The 21,185-nt window shown below is 39.5% G+C and overlaps 1 protein-coding gene across 1 annotated transcript; it reads left to right on the top strand.

The window, feature by feature from the left end:
- Nucleotides 1-1,109: 1,109 nt before the first annotated feature.
- On the top strand, nucleotides 1,110-17,063 carry apobb.1 (apolipoprotein Bb, tandem duplicate 1). The gene is made up of 29 exons (XM_034527831.1): nucleotides 1,110-1,164; nucleotides 2,245-2,277; nucleotides 2,391-2,503; nucleotides 2,595-2,740; nucleotides 2,859-3,006; nucleotides 3,130-3,282; nucleotides 3,684-3,808; nucleotides 3,922-4,007; nucleotides 4,116-4,560; nucleotides 4,662-4,776; nucleotides 4,859-5,005; nucleotides 5,094-5,305; nucleotides 5,431-5,626; nucleotides 5,715-5,894; nucleotides 5,981-6,184; nucleotides 6,290-6,457; nucleotides 6,554-6,759; nucleotides 6,993-7,175; nucleotides 7,259-7,389; nucleotides 7,498-7,708; nucleotides 7,799-7,971; nucleotides 8,257-8,411; nucleotides 8,505-8,614; nucleotides 8,703-9,076; nucleotides 9,304-15,333; nucleotides 15,426-15,537; nucleotides 15,628-15,651; nucleotides 15,788-15,974; nucleotides 16,068-17,063. The coding sequence occupies exons 1-29, from the start codon at nucleotides 1,110-1,112 to the stop codon at nucleotides 17,061-17,063; spliced, it is 11,418 nt and encodes a 3,805-aa protein (XP_034383722.1).
- The last annotated feature ends 4,122 nt before the right edge of the window (nucleotides 17,064-21,185 follow it).

Genomic DNA, 21,185 nt, shown 5'->3' on the forward strand with positions numbered 1-21,185 from the left:
GTTACCATATACTGTAAGTAATATAACTACAATTATTTTAACTTGTGATTAGCCACGTTCTTATATTAAACACTGAGAATAGTTCTAATGTGTGTAGTATGTGTTTAATCAAAGTACATTCAGTAAATATATAAATACAAATTACAAATAGCGTTTTTCATAACTCTAGTGTATTAACAGCAACGTTTATTAATGTGCATTTCCCCTGTAAAAGCAGTAAATAAAATGACCAAACAAACATTGAAGGACTAATCTAACATGTACATAAGGGACCAAATGCATTTTTTTTTGGGTCAATACCATCAAGAAGCCAAACAATAAGGTAATCATCTTTTTCACATCTAGAGGCACTTTGTGTTTGGAGCACGCCTCGATCACTCAGTGGTCACTAATGAGTGTTTATCAGTGACCTAATTTGCACTCCAGCTGTTAGCTTGTTAACGTCATTGACTGACTTTGCAATGATATTCGCAGAAGTTCAAGAAAATTTGAAAGTGTGAAATATGTTACCCCCATTTTTAAGTTAAGGCACGCTACTTTAATCTAACCCTTTGTCATGTGAATCTTCACACTGAATAACAGTAAATTACAGAAATCCTAAATAAATGTGCTTTTTCAACCGCCTGCAAGAGGCGGTTGAAAATGAATATTCTTTATATCAATGAATCCCCAAAAATGGGCCTCAATATGTCTGAAAAAAGTAGAAGCCTTGTGAAGACACAATTGCTCTTCATGGAAAGCTCACTTATATTAGACTGAAGTATTATAAAACCATTGGTATCTGATAAGGCTAAGCTTTAATGTGCTTTAATCAGTCAATATATCTCCTCCAATGTCTTACATGCATTAAAATATCCATAAAAAACAGCATTGATGCACCCAAAAGGTCATTTTGAAGATTTAACAGAATTGAGTGCTTTTTTTTCTCTTGCCTTTGTCCCTCCACACAGGAGGGTGGGGTGGACTTTGAGCAATCAAAGCTCCGTCTGTGCCTCCCAGTCCCCTGATAGAGTCCATCTGAGGGTATAAAAGCCCCGAACTGAAGCTGAGAAATCTGTCTCGTCTGAGTACTCGCCAATAACAAGGGAGAGAGCTTCAACAAACCCATCATGGGGGACTCAAAGCTCTGCCTGTTGCTGCTCCTGAGCACATCTGCCTTGGCTTGTAAGTACTTCTTAGAAAGCATTTCTTTGAGCATTGCACATAGTTTAAAGGAGCATGTAGTTTAACACTGTAATGGTTATATATATTTTTGTAGAATTATAAATGACTGTTTTGCTGCAAATAATCCTAAATTGTATTGCATTAATTAACACATTTTTGAATTTGAGTTGATTTCATATTACAAGGAAAATGCCATTTAACATAGCTCCAATAGAGAGCATTACACTGATGTATAATTATTATTATGATTATTATTATTGACACTTCATGGCTTTTGCTAATTTTCAACTCTTGACCTTTGTTGGGGTTTACATGTAATGTAAATGTGAAATATACATATTTCACGTTCATAAAATGCACTACACATTTGGAAATACAAATAAATACCACGATTCAACAATACAATACACATACACAAATACACTTTTTACTTAAGTTACAGTGCAATAAGCAAACACTGGGTGTAGCTCTGGTTTGCCAAAGGCCAAAGGCAAACCAGAGATTTGATATTATGTCAAAAGATATTATGTCTGGAATGAGCCTTTATGGAGAAATTTGACCATGTTGTATTTTACAGTTGCCATTCACCAAGCTCCTAATTACTGTCCTGTTCTGGGATGTCTGGAAAATGCTATTGGGCTAGACTGTTAATTTTTAAAAACTAATTTGACAAAAATGTAAATTAGATTTAATTGTGTTAGTATGTTACAGTGATGGACAGGCATTTTGTCCTATGGATGAAAGACATTTGATTGTAGATGGTGATGCTTGAGCCCACTGCTCTCGAGTGTGAAGATATGATGAAGGCCGATCAACTGCTTGTTGAGAAAAATGTAATATTGACAACTTAGATAGGAGAATGCCATGGTTGAATATATTATTGAGTATATTATATAAAGTTTAAAAATAATGTGTAAGAATTTGGCATGACAGTGAAACGTTACCCACCTGTGTGGAGGGAGACATGCTATAATAATATTATGAGCGAGGACCTATGGATTGGTGTAGCTACAGTAGTATGGTAGTTGTAGTCAGTTGCAGTTACTTAATAATACATTATCTGGGTTTTTTTCTTAACAGTTGCCCAAGATGAAGATCAGCCGACCTGCCTGCGTAAGTTAATAAGTTACATTTTTGTGTTGACATACAGTTGACACAGTTTTAGGGAGCAAAATAAATGGCCTTTGCATACAAAATCTCTTCTTAACCTTGCTTTTTTCTTCTAGTGGCCCAAAGGTACAATACCCTACACAAGTATGAATACCGATATGAAGCTGAATCTTTGAATTACATCAATGGAGCCTCACAGCTCAAGAACGGACCCAAGGCCTCTTGCACGGTGCGGGAAAGATCTTTCACAATCATCTTTGGTCATCATATTGTACTCTTTCCATCTTAAGATTTAAAAAAAAATGTACCTTCTCTCATAGGTTGAAATTGAGGTACCTCAGACTTGTAGTTTCATCGTCCGCACCACTGGCTGTAGCCTGAGTGAGGTGGTCGACATGGACGCCGAGGGAAACCCCGTGTTCGGTCCTGCAGCCAGCTCTGATGCCTTTGCTGCTGAGATGGAGAAGTATGTTACTTTATAAAAAATCCCTGAAGTAAAAAACTAATTTGCATTGTCAATCTGATATTTTGGAGGATTTGCACTGATAATCAAGCTCAAATATCATACTTTTTTTACTTTTTAGGTATCCTCTGAAGGTTGTGGTTGAGGGCGTGTACGATGTGAAACTGTACCCGGAGGATGGTGAGACAACCACCATTTTGAACATCAAGAGGGGTATCATCTCTGCCCTGGCTGTGCCTCTGCTGGAAGAAGACAAGAACAAAAACATGGTGCAGTACTTTAATTAGCCAATAAATTGCATTAACACCTGCAATTTATAGTATCCACTTCAAAGTAAACAATCTGCCAGTAGTAAATATATGTATATATTTCTTTCTTATCTTCGATTTCAGCCCACCATACACGGCAAGTGCAAGACCTATTACACTGTCAACGCTCGAGAGGACATTGCAACTGACACCACCCTCAAGAGGGACCTGTCTAGATGTGACAAGTTTGTCCCATTGAAAGATCACACCAGCCCGCTGGCACTTATCTCTGGCATGGTAAGATATCCAACTGTCTGAACTTTCAGAAATTTTTTAAAAAGTTGATTAAATAAATAACTACTTCATGTAAGCTTTTACATTTACTGTCCTGTACATCCAGCATTGGATCAAAATCCCATTGTGCACGAGAAGGAATATTGATAGATTGTATAGCCCTCTGAGGCAAATTTGTAAACACAATAAATTGAATTGAATTGAATCTTATGGTTGTAAAAGTAGCAAGAGTAACTTGTGTATCAGTTAGGCTGAGCTGTCGTAGCAACAATGTTAGAAAGGGCTAAAACTGACTCAACTGCAACACAAAGCATATGTAAGTGGTATATGGGAAGTGCAGCTCAAACTATTCTACTCTTTTACTTCTATTCACTGCATTCATATGAGTATTTGTCTATTTCCAGCACTACCCTCTTGCCCAGATGGTCAGAAGCTCCCAGACCTGCAACTACAAGTTTGACAATGAGAAGAAACACATGACCTCTGGGTCCTGCACAGAGAAGCACATCATCATTCCCTACTCTCACAAGTAAATCCAACCTTGTATTCGATTATAACATGCTCAATCATATATTTGTATATTTTGATGTTTTTTAAACGAGACATCAACAGTATTTTTAATCGTGTATTTCTTTTCTGCAGGGGAGAATATGGAACCACCAATGTTGGAAACCAAGAATTGACTTTAGTTCAGGTCTCTCCTCATAATGACAGAGTCTTTGAACACAGTAAGCCCTTTGTTTAATTTGTATTCTTTTGATAAAGAGTTAACTATTTGAATAAGGTCACGAAAGGTAACATTAAATGATTATAACCATGTTGCTTGTGTATCATAGGTGACATTGTCAAGGGTCTTCACATGGACACTGTTGAGGACAAGAGTGTTATCCAGGATAAAGATGCAGGTCTCAACCTCCTAAGAGAACTGGCCACTCTGCCCGAGATTGAGGGTGAGAGGAGGGCCCACCTCTTCCACAAGCTTGTCACCATGGTCCGTGGAATGACGACTGAGACTCTGAGCGCCACCATTCCTGAGGCTCTCGCTGTGTGCCGTTTCCTGACCTACCAGATTCTGGCCCAGTGTGGAACACCTGAGTGTAGCAGCGCCATCATGCAGATCCTCAGGACATTTGACAGCTCCTCACTCGAGGTAGATGCCGGTGTTTTTGCGATGGGACTCGTGTCCAATCCCTCTGCCCTCCTGATCAATGACATGCTCGAAATGGCCAAACACAAGACCAGCAAGCCCATCATGTATGCCCTGAGCAATGTCGTCAAAAGGTTAGTGAAGTTAATCACGAGTCTCAATTGAATAACAAACATTTCCCCTTTTTATGTAAAAAAGGTAGACAGGCTTTTGATTCTAAGTGTCTTTTTTTCAGGTTTTACAAAGCTGAGGGAAAGCTTATCCCCGAGATTTACTCTGTTGCTGAGGCCATGGCTGCCCATTTGGGTGACTGTTCTGGTGATAAGGAAGACACTTTCTTGACGTTGAGAGTGGGTAACCTTCCTTATTAGTCAAAATAGAAATGACTGCCAACACCAACGAGCCCAATATCAATGTGTCCTTTGATTCCAGGTTATTGGAAACATGGCTCCAGCTCTGGTATCTGCTGGTCCGGCACTCAGATCTGCTGTGATCCAGTGTGTGAACCAACCTGCTGCTTCTCTAGCTGTGCAGCAGGCTGCCATCCAAGTGTTCAGGCTGACTCCCGTCCCCGAAGAGGTAAGTTAAACTATTTCAAAGGTTTGAAAAACAATCTGAATAAATATTTATACTGTATATTAATTATAGTAATGTATATTGGTCACAGGGCAGAGAGGTTCTCATGCAGGTGTTTTTGGACAGTGCCAGTCCCATGCAAAAGCGTATTGCTGCATATCTGGTCCTAATGAAGAACCCCCAGACCACTGAACTGGCCCAGGTGGCTCATGCCATACCCAATGAGCAGGATCAACAAGTCAAGAGTTTTGTGATCTCCCACACTACCAACATTTTGTCCTCAACTGAGCCAGAGACCCAAGAGTAAGTCAAAAAAAGTTATATTTATATTATATTTCTTAAATGTGTTGTCTTACAACATGGTGAGTATGAGTCCTGATTTGATCACCATCAGACATTTAACAGTAATATGTTATTCTTTCCAACAGACTGAGAGAGAAGATTCGAGATGCCCTGCAGGGTAATGAGGTCGGGCCCACAATGGACCCCACCAAGTTTTCTCGCAACTACAAGATCGGGTCTGTGGAGGGCAACATGATCTTTGAGGGTACTAATTATCTGCCCAAGGAGGTCATGCTTGAAATGACTCTGAAGGCATTTGGCTATGACATCGACATGATGGAGGTACATATTTTGAACTGTTTTCATCCAAATTTTGCTTTGAGGAACATGTTTAGTAGGTTGAGTTGTGACAAATGTATCACTTTTACAGATTGGTATGGAAGGAAAAGGATTTGAGCCAACCGTTGATGCACTGTTTGGAAAGAATGGCTTCTTCCCCGACACTGCCCTGAAGACAATGTACTTTGTTTCTGAAAACATGCCACTCAGACTCAATAAGATTCTGCAGAACATGCTCCCTGCTCTGAAGAAGGACATGATGAAGAGACAGGTACTGACTAAAAAAAATGTAATCATGATGATACATTATTCTGTGAGGGAAAGATATTATAAGAAAGTGTGAACATCCATGTTTAGGCCTCCCAGAACCTGATGAGGGAGATCGGACGCAATCTCAACAAACTCGTGAGGGAATTGAAGACGGCACAGTCTCCCGAAGCAATGGTCTATCTGAGACTTTTGGGAAATGAGCTGGGATATCTGAGGACCAACGAAATGGAGGAGATGGCTTACTCTGCTGCCATGATGATTGACAGTATGTTCAAGATGTTCCCAACTGATGTAAGGACCTTTTTTTAAGAGCATTGTTGACAATCAAATAATCATTTCATTTAGTATTCTTTGTCTATGATTTGAATGTCCCATGTGTATCTTCATTTGCCACAGATCATGATGGCACTGATGACCAAGGCTGACAACACAATCTTTGCCCACTACATCTTCATGGACAATGAATTATTCCTGCCGACGGCCACTGGTTTGCCTCTGAGGTTTACAATGTCTGGTACTTTCGCCCCTGGTATCAAGGGTGGGCTTCAGGTTGCTCGTGACATGGTAAATATTCACAAATGTGTTTAAATTCCAGCAATATTTCTTTACAATAAATAGCATCAACACAACTCTTTACATTTCCCCCATGTGTCCATACAGAGTGAAGTGACCTTCATGCCCTCCGCCAGTATTGAGTTTGTATCTAAATTTGGGTCCTACATCCCTGAATATGTCAACTCTGGATTAGAGATGCACAACAACTTTTTCCATGAAAGTGGGCTCAAGGCCAAGATCTCCATGGAACGTGACAATGTCAAGCTGACCATCCCTGCTCCAATGAGTCCAATTAAGCTCATCAAAATTACGTAAGTGTTTTACACCTTTGGTTGTAATGTAACTGCAGTAATGATGTTATTTAACAAGGTTGAATACAGCCATGTTCATAGCTTAAGTGCAGCATTTTTTCTTTTGGTTATTATGACCTCATGCAAATAATTTAAGGCATCTTATATCGTGGATTGCAACAATTTCATTTCATATCACATATAGATTAAAACAGCTAAAGCTGCATTCTAACCTTTATACTTTTACCATTTAGAAACACCCTGGTGGCAGTGACTGGATCAGAGGTGAAGACCATCCCCCCAATGGTGATGGACAAGGTTGATGTTCAAGAGTGCACTTCTTTCTTCGCTGGAATGAAATACTGCACTGCTCTACAGTACAATGATGCTTTCTCTCACGACACCGCCCCATACTTTCCCATCACTGGAGACAGCAAGTGAGCAAACCACCAGCACATCATTTTCTCGGAAGAATTAATTACTCATCAATATTGGCTAAATATCTGAATTATCTACATAGATTTGCTGTAGAACTCCACCCCAATGGGGAAGTCACTGAGTACACAGCCACTGTTGCCTATGAGCTCCTTAAGGAGGGGGAAGAGGGCCGGCAGAAGGTTGACTCTGTGAAGTTTGTTCTGAGGGCTGAAGGTAAAGTATAATATGTACACTATAATAACCCCTTTCCATTTTCTTAGTGGCTCAAGTAGAACACAAGGTGTATGGAGTAATATTAATATATGTGTTGGTCCACAACAGGTTCAGAGCCCACCGAAGCCAGAGCAGTCATGAAATATAACAGAAGAAAGAATGTCATCACAGCTGACGTCCAAGTCCCTGACTACGATGTGGAGGCTGGGCTCAGGATGGGTGTTGTTGATGGAAACACCAAGGGCAAAGGAACTCACTCTATCTCTCTTGACTTCATAAACAAGAACATCCCTCAGCTCTCTCTGGTTGGCCGTGCCAAGTAAGAAATCAACCATAAATCCTCATTAACATTAACATTAATGCTCCCTTCACAATTGATTGTATGGTAACTTACTGACACATTTTTCAGTCTGAAGGCCATGAAGGAGGGTATGCTGCAAGTACAACTTCTTGTCCCCTCAATAGATGCTGATGCCACCATCACAGCCAACATTAAACGTGATGAGGAATTAGAATTGGAGCTTAAGAGTGAAATCAAGATCATGGCTGCAAACTCTGAGCAGAAAATTGCAATGAAATATGGTAATTTTTCAGTTATTTTGCAGAATATTACATACAAATTCATTTAATAGTTGCTTACTTTTATGACAAGTGCATTTAGACCTGGGTAACATCCTAACTGGAGCTACATTTGGCATTTATGAATTATGGTTAACATTCTGGACCAAAAATATAGGGCTGTTTTGTACCAAGATAAAATGCCACATTTGATTGAGTACTTTTATTGGCAGATTAAGCATAACCTGGTAATTAGAGGAATATAACCTCTTGTTTAGGGATTCCATTCATTGTTTTCTATTGTTGCAGATGACACCAAATTTGAGGTTGCGTTTAAGTCTGATGTGAACACTGACACCACCAGCTTGCCAAATGTGGTTGAGATGTATGGCAACCAACTTCTTGACACGCATGTGGGGCAGACTGACATGAAAGTCCGTCACATCTTCAAAATGTTTGTGGAGGTATGAATCTTTGATTTAAAACATTCACAGTTTCTGTTCAGTTCAGATTTTTTTTGTTGAGAATGAATAAAATACTCGTTATTGTTTTCTTAGGCAGCAAACAACTACATGGAAAAGTACGGTGCTGATATCCCTTACATTCAGCGCTTCAGAGTGCCTGATATGCCTGAGATTTCCCTGCCAGAGACACTGTTCCTGAATACGTAAGTGAAAAAAACTATGAGGTGAATGTTTAAAGACACAGGATTTTTATCCTGACGTTTATTCATTTGACTTTTGTCTTCATAACAGTGAGGCAACGGCTGTCTACCATTTCAACAATGAGCACTTCACCATTAATATCCCTCTACTTCTTGGAGGAAAGTCAACACAACAGCTTAACTTCCCACCAGCTTTGACCACACCTAGTGTGTCTCTACCTCACTTTGGACTGGAGATTGTCTCCATGGAAATTCCAATTCCAGAGCTTGTTGTCCCCGAGAGCTTTACTTTGTCCATTCCTCTTTTTGGAAAAGCTGAGGTCTCAACTCTGATGAAGAGCAACCTGTATGACATGGAGGCTTCAATGGCTGCTGGGAAAAATGTTATGGAAACACCAAGCTACTCAGCTGAGTTTGATATAAAAGGAACCTCACCAATTGACATCCTCTCAATAAAGATGAAAGGTATTTCATAGTAAATATCATTCATAAAACCAGGATTTGATCAATTGATTTATTAATACGATTAAAATTATGTTGTTGTTCACCCTACTTACAACAGTTTTCAGTTGCAGTTTTCAACTTGTACTGATGTGAAAACATTTGACATAATTTTGGATATAGTATTACAATGAAAAATATATCTGTTATCAAACTATAACTCACCTGTTCTTCTTTTGTGCTTTTTGTAGGCTCTGGGATGTTGGCCACCACTGATTCCATCAAGGCCCAATTGAACAGCTCTTTCGAACATAAATTCCTTGACGTCCTGATTAGTATTGTTGAGGACGTAACCATCACAGATAAAATCAATTTGAACTCAAGCAGCAAGATTGAAGCCACAAGCCCATTGGGTCTTTATTTTATACTCCAGCACAATGGCATGACTGGAATCAACACTGAAGACATTTCTGCATCAAGCAACTTTGAGGGAACGATCACGGCTGGACCCATGTATGGCAAGACCATTTCATCCCAGTCATTCACCATCTTCCCATTCAGGCCAGAAGCAAATATTGATTCTACTATTCAGTTTGACTCCACAATTGGTAAGGCCCAGAACAAAATTGCAGCAACTCTTGTCGATGGTGAATTATCAGTTGTGTCTAACACCAATGCCTTTGAAGACACCTTGACCCATGTTGCTGAGCTTTCCTTTAAAGACAGCAAGCTGTCACTGAAATGTGATGCAAATGCCCTTGCTCTTGGTATGACGATACGTAACCAGGCTGAATCCTCTGCTGGTGCTGGTGAAATCCACATGAGAATGGAGACAAATGCAGACTACTCTGAAAACCGTGTTTATTCTCTGCTGACTGCCTCTTTTGATGTCAATGGTCTGGCTATGAACAGCGATGCCACCATGAAGCTCCTTGAGAATGAGGCTACTCATAAGGCTACTCTGAAAATGAACGAGGAAGGTTTGATGACAAGCGGAACCACCACCCTCCAGAGTCCCCTGTCCTTAGAAAACACCTTCAACGCTGCTGTTGATGCTTCAATGGCTACTCTATCCATTACCAACAAGGCTGCAATGTCTGACATCAAGGTTGATAATGCCAACACTCTGACTATTACTCCCTCTAGCCTTGACTTCAACTCAAAGGCTGACGCCGCCGCCAGTGAGTATGTCACTTACACTCATGATATCACCGTTGACATGAAACCCTACACTGCCGCTGCAAATGTTAAAAACAGTCTGAAACTTCTGTCAGCCAACTTCAATAATGAAGCTCAGTTGCAGGCAGAGCTTTACAAGATGGATCTGACTGGAAGCCTGAAAGCCATCTATGGTGAGGAAGAGATCAAGCACACCTATCAGGTAAATTATGCTGATATGACGGCAAACGCAAAGTGCAGCACCACTGGAAAACTCTTGGGAACGCACATGAGTCACAACACCGAGCTTGAAGTTATTGGTCTTGCTGCCAGAATTACCAATGATGCCCGCTTCAACTCACAGCCAATGCGCTTCGACCACACCATTCGTTGCAGCATTGTTCCTTTCGATGTCAACCTTGATGCCATTTTCAATGCTGATGGAGACATGACCATGTATGGAAAGCACAGTGCCCAGCTCTATGGCAAGTTCCTCCTTAAAGCACAACCCCTGGCTTTTGCTACCTCACATGAATGCAGAGCCTCAATACACCAGAAGCTAGACACCGGTTTTGCTCTTGAGACCACGTTTGATAACAAGATGGATACTGTTATGTCACTCCAAGAGCAGAAGACCAGTTTTAGAATGAAGTCTAAAATGAATGAGCATGCCTTTAATCAGGATATGAGTGTTTACAACACTGCTGAGAGAACTGGAATTGAGGTTTCTGGTACCATCCTCACAAACATGCTCAATGCAGAATCCACAGAGAACCAGCCATTCACCATCTCTTCCTTTCTCAAGTATGACAAGAACACAGACAGTCAAATTATTCAGTTCCCTATGATGGAAAATCTTCCCGCTTTCTTGGAAACCATAAAGAGTGCTGTTGTGCATGTTGCAGAGGTATTGCAAAACTACCTCAACAATGAGGAGCTAAGGGCTAAACTAGAAGCATTTCCCCAGTATGTAAGCGACTTTGTTTCTGACCTGAATATCGAAGGCAAGGCTGTTCAGCTGAAGCAGTATTTCAATGATTTTACCCAAGATTATGTCATTTCCATGGAGGATGTGGAAGTATCTTTGAGAAACCTGAAGGTTACTGTTGGAAACCTGTTGGCTAATCTTACGCTTTATATCCAACACCTTGGTGGACTGGTAAAAGAGATTATTGTTAGTGGCACCCTGCCCGAAACCCTCATTCAGAAGATCCAGGAACAGCTGAATGCTATTAATGAGGAGTATGACATCCAGGCAATGGTTGTTTATGTGGTTGATACCGTGAGGGAGTTTATCGAGGAGATTCAGTTGGACAAGCTCAGTGGCAGCAGCATTGAATTCCTACGTGATATTGATTTCAAGTATGATTTCAAGGCCACCCTAGTGAGTATCCTGCATGAGATTAAACACATGATTGAGAAATTTGACATGCAGAAATGTGTTGTTGAGCTGAAGAAGGTAATTTCATCCATCAACTTGAACGCTCGTATTGAGAAGCTAGTGAGTCAAATGCCCACAGAGATTTTCAGCGACATAACAGATTATATTAAGAAAATGTTTCAGGACCTTGACATTGTAGGTAAGATCAACACATTCTATGCCAAGATGAGGGAGTTGATTGGTAAGTTTGAGGCTGACAAAAAAGTTCAGGCTGTCTTGGAAAAGGCTGTTGAGCTCATCAAGCAGTTCAGAATTGAGGAAACTATCAGGGCCTTGGTAAACATGGTGAAGGACGCAGACATCCCTGCCATATTCATGGGAGTCTTTCGGGATGCTATTAACTATTTGAAAACTACAGAGGTTAAGGATAGTATTCAACACCTGAATATGTGTATTGAAATTATTGCGCAAAATCTGAGGGAATTGGATTATAATAAATTTGTGAATTATGCTAATAATATTATTGCATATGAAACAATTTACGTGAATGAGCTGATCAGAATTTTTGAAATCCCCCAGAAACTTGAGGCAACAAAAGATTTTGTCAACCTTGTGTTATCTTCTGTCAGTGGCTTAATGGAAAAGCTGAGAGAAATCAAAGCTGCTGACATTTTAAAATCTGTAAAGGACACCATTGACTGGGTTGTGCTTGACAGCGTTAAGACATTTGCTGAATTCATGAAACAGAAAATTACAGATCTGGATGTCAAAGTGGAGATTACATCTTATCTGGACTTTGTGAGCAAGTGCTACACTGGAGTCATCACTGTTGTTACTGATATCTTCGCTATTACTGTTGAGATGATTAAGCATGTGGTACCTAAACAAAAAATCATCAGCGAGATTCAGCAGATCATTGAAGGCCTTAGTATTGAACTTAAGAAAGGTGAGTTGAATACTCCATCCTTCATCATTCCTCTCACTGACCTTGTTGTGCCCTCTGTGAAGTTCAGCATGGATGAACTTAAAACGTTTAAAGTCCCATCACAACTGGACATCCCTGAGTTCACTATCCTTGGCTTATATACTGTGAAAGCCACCACAATTGCTTTTGATGACATCATGCAGAGAATCATTGAACTTTTTGATTTCATTGTCAACTTTGAGATCAAAATGCCTGATGTAGATGCTTTCTTTGGAGACCTCACAATGATTTATCTTCCTTCCATGCCAGAGATGTCCTTCCCAGAAATCAGCCTTCCTGATATCTCATTCCCTTCAATCCCACAATTTCCAGTAGAAAAGCTTGTCAAGTCTCTCCAGGTTCCTGATATCACACTGCCAACCATTCCCAATCAGATTATGGTCCCATGCTTTGGTAAACTCTATGGTGAGGTCAAATTCCAAACACCCATCTACACCATCAAGACTTCTGCTGAGTTCCAGAATTCCACTGAGAGTGAAATGACACCTCAATTCACTGGATTCCTTACTTCCCAGGCCACATGTCCTAGTTTTGAAATTCTTAATTACAAACTTGACTCCACTGCTCGTATTGCAATCCCAAAAATGAGTCGTGTTGTCCTTGCTGAGACTCTAAAGTTCAACCATCTTGTTCTTGGTGTTGATCATCAAGCATCTTTAACTCTCTATGGTCAATCAGCCCAGGCCCAAGGCAAAACTACAATTAAGGTTATCACTACACCCTACACTGCTGAGTTCATGAACACAGCCTTTATTGCTATGGAAGAGGGAATGTCTGCCTCACTTGATACAACTTACAAACATGTAGCGGCCCTTCCAATTCTCAATGTCAGGAGTCAAGCCATTGTAACTCAGAAAGCAATTGTTCGCCAAGATGGCTACACCCTCACACTAACAGTTGACAATTCAGGCACTGGCAAATTCAATGCTGAGGATGGCACTCACAAGAGCAACTTGCAATTGTCACTCACTCCCGGCATTTCCACGCTAACTTTCTCAGGTGACACAGACTCAACCCTCTTAAAGATGAAACAGCAAATTACTGCTGAATCTGGAACCCTTTCCTACTTCAAATTTAATATCCGCAATGAGGCAGAGGCACCAATCATTAAGAACAGCCTTGTTGTGGCATCTGGACATGCCAACCTTTATGATATGAAGGCTGAACTGAAAGCAAACCATGACACAGAACTGTATGGTGCAGTCACTGGAGTCCTGACCAATGGAATCAACCTTTTAGTCCGTCCTGTTGAATTTAACTTTGAATGTCAAAACAAAGGAAATGCCAAGGTCGACATTTTTGAAATTCTGACTGCAAAGATAGATCTGCAGAATGATTACTCAGCCACCATAAAACCTAACAGCCAACATATTAATACTGTAAGTCTGGCTCGTCTTAATCAGTACAAAATATTCTACAACTTCACTGTTGACAATAATGAAAATGAGGCTGGCATCTTTGTTGCAATGGAAAGCGAGGCCAACCTTGACTTCCTGACATCACCCATCAACATTCCTGAGATAGACCTGCCTTTTGTTGACTTCAATACTCCAGCTATTAGTGATCTGAACTTGTATGAGCAGACTGGATTGAAGAACATTTTGACTACCACTGAACAGTCTGTTGACATGGATGCCAAGATTGTTTACAAGAAAAGCCAGGCTGCCCCCCTTGTTGATATGATGGGTCTGATCCAGATTCCCTCTGTGGGTAACCTGATCACAGAGCTGTCCTTCAAGTCTGCCATCATTAATCTAAATGTAAATTCTGGACTGTATGCTGAGGATGACTTTGTGTTCCGTCTGGGAGCTACCACAGCCTCTGTGTTTGAGGGACTAAAAGCCAAACTTGATGGTACCACCAGTCTGACCACCAAGAGAGGAATCAAGTTGGCCAATTCCCTGTCCCTTGAAAATCCTCACATTGAAGGCACTCATGACAGCACCCTCAGCATGAGTACTGAGACCTTTGAAACTGCTCTATCTGTGGCTACTGTTGCAACGATTACCCTGCCTATACTCAACCTGGAGGCAAACCAAAATTTGGTTGCAGACACAAAAACCAAAGCAAATGCTGTCTCCACCTTGAGGATAAAGGGAGACTTTAACCTCCCTCTGATCAATGCTGTTGGAAAGGCCGAGGCAGACCACAGTCTGAAGCTGGAGGGAAGCTTTAAGTATGTTTCCATTGAGTCATCTGCTAAGGCCAACATGGATGGTACAATGCTTGAAGACTATCTACTTTTGGGAGTCCTGGATAATGACATTAATCTGTATCTGAATAATGATGGAATACGCGTCACCTCCAAGATTATTGCTGATGCAAAGCTTAACCAAGGCACCACCAAAGTTATTGGCATGGATGTAAATGAGAATCTTGCTGTAGAAGCCTCCCTTACCCGTGTGTATGCAGTGCTGAAATATACTGGCAACAACGAGGCAAACTTATTCAATTTCAACACCATGGGGAAGCATATTGCCCAGGCTACCATTACTCTTGTCCCAACCTCTTCCTTGACTGCTGATATTGAGATTGATATGTCTCAGCCAAGCAGCCTGGGTGACTTCAGCATCTTTGAGAAAACTGTTGTTGAGGTGACAACAACAAAGCAGAAGATCTCTGCCAATGGCACGTTTGTCAGCCCACTGTACACCACAAAACTGGCAGCAGAAGTAGAGGGTGATGCTCCTGTCTTCAAAGTCACCTTAAAGTCATCTGCCACCTCTGTCATTGTGCTCTTTGAATATGACATGGATGGTGAGTTGATCAAATTCCCCTTAACACATTTATCTGTTTTATTTTGCAAGCATTGTTGATCATTAAATCTTACAAAATATTTGCTTCAATAGCTTCTACTACTGTAAACGTTGAGAGTGAAGCTCTGAACATGGTCAGCAAAGTTGCCCTGATACACGCTGACATGACCATCGATGTCAATCATGTCATTACCCAAGCCTTGAGGTAATATTATGCATTTGTTTTTCAAAATATGTTGATTAATTACTTATATTCAAAGTTGAAAGTAATGATTTGCTTTTCTTCACATTTTAGGAGAAAGCGCCAGGCTGATGACAGGTAAATATGTTTTTTTTTGTAACATTTTCGTCTTGGCCATTTAACTTAATGTGTATGATTCAGATTATCTCATATTAAATATCAGGTCAATAATTAATCATGGCTTTATTTTTTTAATGCTTTCTTTCTCTAACAGTTACTCTCGCCACACCCTGAATGTGGACATCACCAGTCCTACTTTCACTGATGCAAACCTTCGTTATGCTGCTCGCAGAGATGGTATCACTGCCTCAGTATCTACCCCATCAACTGGTTTCCTGGGCCTTCAGTTCAATGGCAGAGTCCCATCTCAGATGACTGCAAGATTATATGGGCGTTATCCTGTGAGTATCACTAACATTACCTTTTTGATACGATGGAAAACTAAATATCAAAATCAAAATATAGGTAAAATAATATTTTCTTCTATTTAACAGTCTGCCCCAGAGGTTGATGTTGACATGTTGGTCATCCGATCATCTTCTAAAGATGCTGCTAAGATGAACCTGCATATTGCCTACAACATGGAGGCACCCAAAGTAATCCTTGATCAACTCAAGATGAGACTACCTTCCATCCTCTCTAAATTCACAATGTTTGCTGACAAGTACCAGATCACAAGCAACATAGAAGAGTTGAAGAACTCTGTTGTTAACCGCATCAACGAGGCCTATAATGCTGCAATCAACTATGACACTCAAATGAGCCAGCTGTCAATCTTCTTCAGGAACATCATTGTCCAGTACCAGAAGTCTGTCCAGGTATTGCTAGATGCTGTTGTCAAGGTCTTGAGGGAAACCCAGTTTAAACTGCCTGGGTCTGATGAGATGACCACTCTCCCTGTGCTGCTGAAAAAGCTGACCAGCAGCATTGCTGCTTTCCTAGATATGATCCTCCACACTATCTCTGCCAACATGGAGGTCTACTACACCTCCTTTGTTGAGCAGATCAGCAGTGTGAAGTTGCGCATGCCAGTTGGTGATGCAATCACTGGAGCCCAGATCATGGATCAGGTCAAATCAGCTATCAAGAACATCTTTGATGAACTGGTAGACTTTGTGAAAAATATGGAGAGTCTTGACACAATGCTAGTGAAGATGGGTGAGACCCTAAATGCCATTGTTGAGAAATCTCAGGGGTTTGTTGACTCTATCAAGTCTGACTATTTAGACGCAGTGCTCATTAACATCAATATTGTCTTCCGTAACCTTGTCACAGGATTAAAGAATATTGTTGACCAGATCACTTCCCTAAATATGGAGCAGCTCAACAATTCATTTGAGTACATTATGGCCATGTGCATTTACTTAGTGGACCAGTTCAATAACACTGTTTATGGCTTCCTGCAGCAAGCTTCAGATGAGACTCAAGCCTACATGAAAGTTAGTGACGGTAGGCTTGAGATTGACCTTCCATTTCCATTCCTGCAGTGAGAACTCCTCACAGACAAGGGTCAAAGAAATACTAGATACATAGGAAATACTACCATCTGTTCAAAACACTTACTTGGAAGGAGTATGGACAATTTGCTCTTCAAGCATATTTATAAGAATGAGTTCAACAGAAGCACATGTTGTATCATTTTCATTTAGATGGTTTATTGTGTATAAACATTGAAAATGTAACATTTTACCTCACCTTCCTGCAAAGAGTGAAAATCATCAATAAAATACATTAATGCGATCTGTAAATGTCTGATTTCCTGCTTTGTTATGTTACAAGTTTGGATGAATGTCACAAAATTTATTTAGCGCCATGATTCAAGAATTGAGTGGTACTTTTGAGATATTCAAAACTGACTAATTAGACAGTATTCTATATGCTTATGTTGTCATTGTCAACCAAATGTGTACAATTCTCGTCTAAATAGGCAATAGGTCAATCAGTTGTCTATATCAGCAATTCGGACACAACATTTCACATAATAACAATATACACATACACTGTGAGGCTAATTCCATCACTAAAAAAATGATACAACACTAAATAATTAAAAACAAAATCAGAGCAGACAATGAACATAAATGAATACAGCAGTAACATCTACATACAAACAGGCTGGTAAGACAACACATTGATTCCTCTACAATAAATAGGGCCCAGACATATCGATCCAACCTAAAATAGCTACGGCCAGGCGTATTGAATTAATATTCAACAAGGTCCAGTTCGAGAAAATGTCATCCGGAAAACCACAATAATGTCTAACTTGCACTATGATTCATTCCCATAACTATTGAAGTAGCCTAGCAGTTCTATCAACGTCTGTATGAAGTCAACAACTGACTGTCAAATCAAATAAAGAAAGTTCAAGTGAATAATATCTCAACAATATTTATCGTCAGTTTTCAAATTTAACTGGATGAATTATAAATAATAAATACTTTAATAATAAAAAATGTTCTTCTCTTATTTCATTTAGAATATAGGCTGGATTAAAAAAAAATAAAAAATCATTACAGAAAGCTTTTGAAAAATGTTTCTTAAAGTAAAGTATTTCATTTCACAAAAATGAATTTAACTTATTGACTTTGCCCTGTAGCTTTAAATTCAGTGAATTCAGATGTAAAAGCCAAGATATTATATGATTATAGAAATTGTGTATGCAAGGACATGATCTGTGGTTAATAAAATCACTTGTTTCATCTCTATTGTCTCCGTTAACATCATTGTTGGACAGTGAATGAATGTGTTAGGATTCTGATCGTATTGGGCTCTTAGATCGTTCATTATTCGGTGCCTTCATTTCGGATTTGAGTATTGTACGTTTGCTCAAAGAATGTGTGCTTTTTCTCGTAGTGGTGTTTCACATTAGCGCTTTTAATAATTGTCAAGGTTACTGAACATATGAGACACTGTTTTTTAACTGCCTTTGGGAAGAATAAACCTATAAGACTGTATCCATTCTTGGTTAAAGGCTCTGGTTTCGCTGTCTACATTTCGCCATGTAAAATAAGTTCTCTGACTAACGTACTATTCCTAATGTTCGGTCCTCTCCTCCAGTCTCGCTCATCTGTGTATATCACACTCAAGTCAGGATTCTTATCATACTACACACATTTGATTGGCTGAGTATCATCACGTGATGTAATTTACAATGCAAGTCATTTTGTTTCCTGGACTGCTGAGTAACGGAAAAGCTGGAAAAGCTGTGCCGGTTAAAATAGAAGTGCTCCATCAAAATGTAATAATTTTTAATCATCTATCGGTTGTAGGTCCAGGGTCCAGATACAACGGTGTCTCGGTTCGGACCCGGTCCGCCTATTCGTGACCCCGGGCAGAGGCCATCTGGTCATACTTTGCATCACCTGAACTCTGAGAGCTGAACAATATGCACATACATGTTCTGAACCTGTGTCACACACTTTCTATGACTCCTATGTCTATATAATACTTGTTATAATGTGCTTATAGCACTGTATAATCATAGTTATAATCAATCGAGAATATTTATTATGATTTATATCTATAATTGTAACACATTATGATGTCACTTTTTGCAAGGAAAGTATGAATCCCAATAGTTGTAATACATTATAATATTATAATCACATAATAATGCATTTTAAGAGTTATTATAACACATCCCCAAAAATATCATATATTTCATGTGTTAACAATATGGGAATCATAATACACTATGACCCTACAAAGAAATTCAGCAGGTAACCAGCAATTCGGAAGTAATATGATATCTAACCATAGTATTACATGTTATATCATGTATTTTGACTATTGTTATCAGATATTATGAATATGTATGCTCATAACTATATTTATTCAGTGCTATTTAACTTATTCTTTGCCTGAACAAGGATGTGACCGCATCGTACTTCCATTTTAGAGCGGATTTTAAATTTACGTTTGTGAAACAATAGGTTGATTTTATAAAACCGCATGCTGAACCTTCAAGCTAATCACAACACGTTCTAAATGTCAGTATAGTGCGTGCTTTTGGTTTGAAGAGTGAAAAATAATCAAATGGCACAACTCTTATGGACTGATTACTAAAACAATTGCATGTTGTATTTTGTGCCAGTGCTTTAGATTTCACACACAGCCACTCAAACCTCGTCATCATCAACACTTTCACTTTGTCACTCCAAAAAAAATGTCGGTAGCAAGTGAAGAGGGAACATGCTCAAGTCCTAAAACTGCACTTCAAGGCAAACAGCTGTCTGTTCCCTTTTCTGTCCATGGAAGGTCTTCATGCACTCTACTCAGGGTCCACGAGAGGTCAGTCTTGTCTGTGGCACACAATGAAGGCAACGGTGTGTGAACAGGCGTTGCAGTTTTGCATGCGGTTTACATGGAAATACAAATTACCACTGACTCAGTATGTGAAGAAAAACGTTTGTTATCACCCTATTTCATTAATGATATTATAAACACTATGATGTTATAAATGGGAATTCAGAGCAATGTGCTTTTAGCATTATACAAACATTGCTCTTGATTACTAATATTTCCCCTAATTATTTTTGGGTGGGGTGAGCTTGGAGGTCCTTGACAATATATCCATAACATGTGTGCTGCCTCGTAAAATAAACATATAAAACATCTAAATCTAAAAAATAATTATAATATTACTGCCCTACATGAGGTAACAGACAAGAAAACCCACTTTTAGTATATAAATAAGAATAAAATAAGTGTTTAACCGATCAAACATAATTATTTACACACTCAGGCACATAATAAGTTATTTAAATTTAAACATTATTCTCATTTTACAAACATTATACTCCTTATTTACTTGTCATTGTTCGGGCTGTCAATCGTGACACCAGCTATTTAAATCAGCTGGTCTCCTCTATCCAATAATCATCATCTTGCTGCTGTCTCTTTTAAATATGACTGTCAGTTCATTCATGTTGCTGTTACACACCCCTCCACCTCCCCATCTCCGCCCAGTCTTCGCTGGTCCATCAGCTTCACCAACTCATCATTCCATCAGCCTCATCAGCACCACCACAACCGCCAGGTGTGGACTCCACGGGCCAGAACGTGTTGGTCTAAAAATAAAGTTGCATACAAGTCTTTACCTCTTTAAATGGATTTTGACCAGCTCTTCTTTTCTGAGGTACGGGAAGTATAAAAATAAGTGGTTAATGCATGGTTATTATGGATTCTTCAGGTTTCTGGCATTGCAGAGTATTTCCTGTGAGCCAATTGAGAGAAGATGAGTTCTAATAAATAATAAAAATCCAATGTTGTCAGTTTATAAACACAATACTAGCAGAGTGTTTGAATTAATCTTTAATGAGAGCCCTCGAAAGTGGAAGACAAAACCGTCTGTGTTGCAGCGGTTGAAAAGTAGGGACACTTTGCTGGGAAAGTAGAAACGATAGTGATATGTTGTTTATCATGTTTGTTTCCCGTTCTGCAGCCTTTTGAACCTATATGCAAGTTCTCTTAAGTTAGGGTGCAAAGTCAACAATGATACGTTCAAACTAGTTGGTGTGATACTAAAGCTGTGTTTATGTAAGGTTCATTTTAGTTACCCTGGCTTAAAGTCCAAACTAATCTCTTTGAATTGATTTTGCATTCATATT

Source organism: Cyclopterus lumpus, chromosome 24, assembly GCF_009769545.1.
Source record: "Cyclopterus lumpus isolate fCycLum1 chromosome 24, fCycLum1.pri, whole genome shotgun sequence".
NCBI lineage: Eukaryota > Metazoa > Chordata > Actinopteri > Perciformes > Cyclopteridae > Cyclopterus > Cyclopterus lumpus.

What these genes read in the sequence shown, in the direction of transcription:
- apobb.1 (XM_034527831.1), top strand. Translation starts at nt 1,110, where the DNA reads ATGGGGGACTCAAAGCTCTGCCTGTTGCTGCTCCTGAGCACATCTGCC. An exon ending in ATGACATCGACATGATGGAG is followed by an intron (nt 5,627 to 5,714) that starts GTACATATTTTG and finishes TCACTTTTACAG; the next exon opens with ATTGGTATGGAAGGAAAAGG. An exon ending in TCTCTGGTTGGCCGTGCCAA is followed by an intron (nt 7,709 to 7,798) that starts GTAAGAAATCAA and finishes CACATTTTTCAG; the next exon opens with TCTGAAGGCCATGAAGGAGG.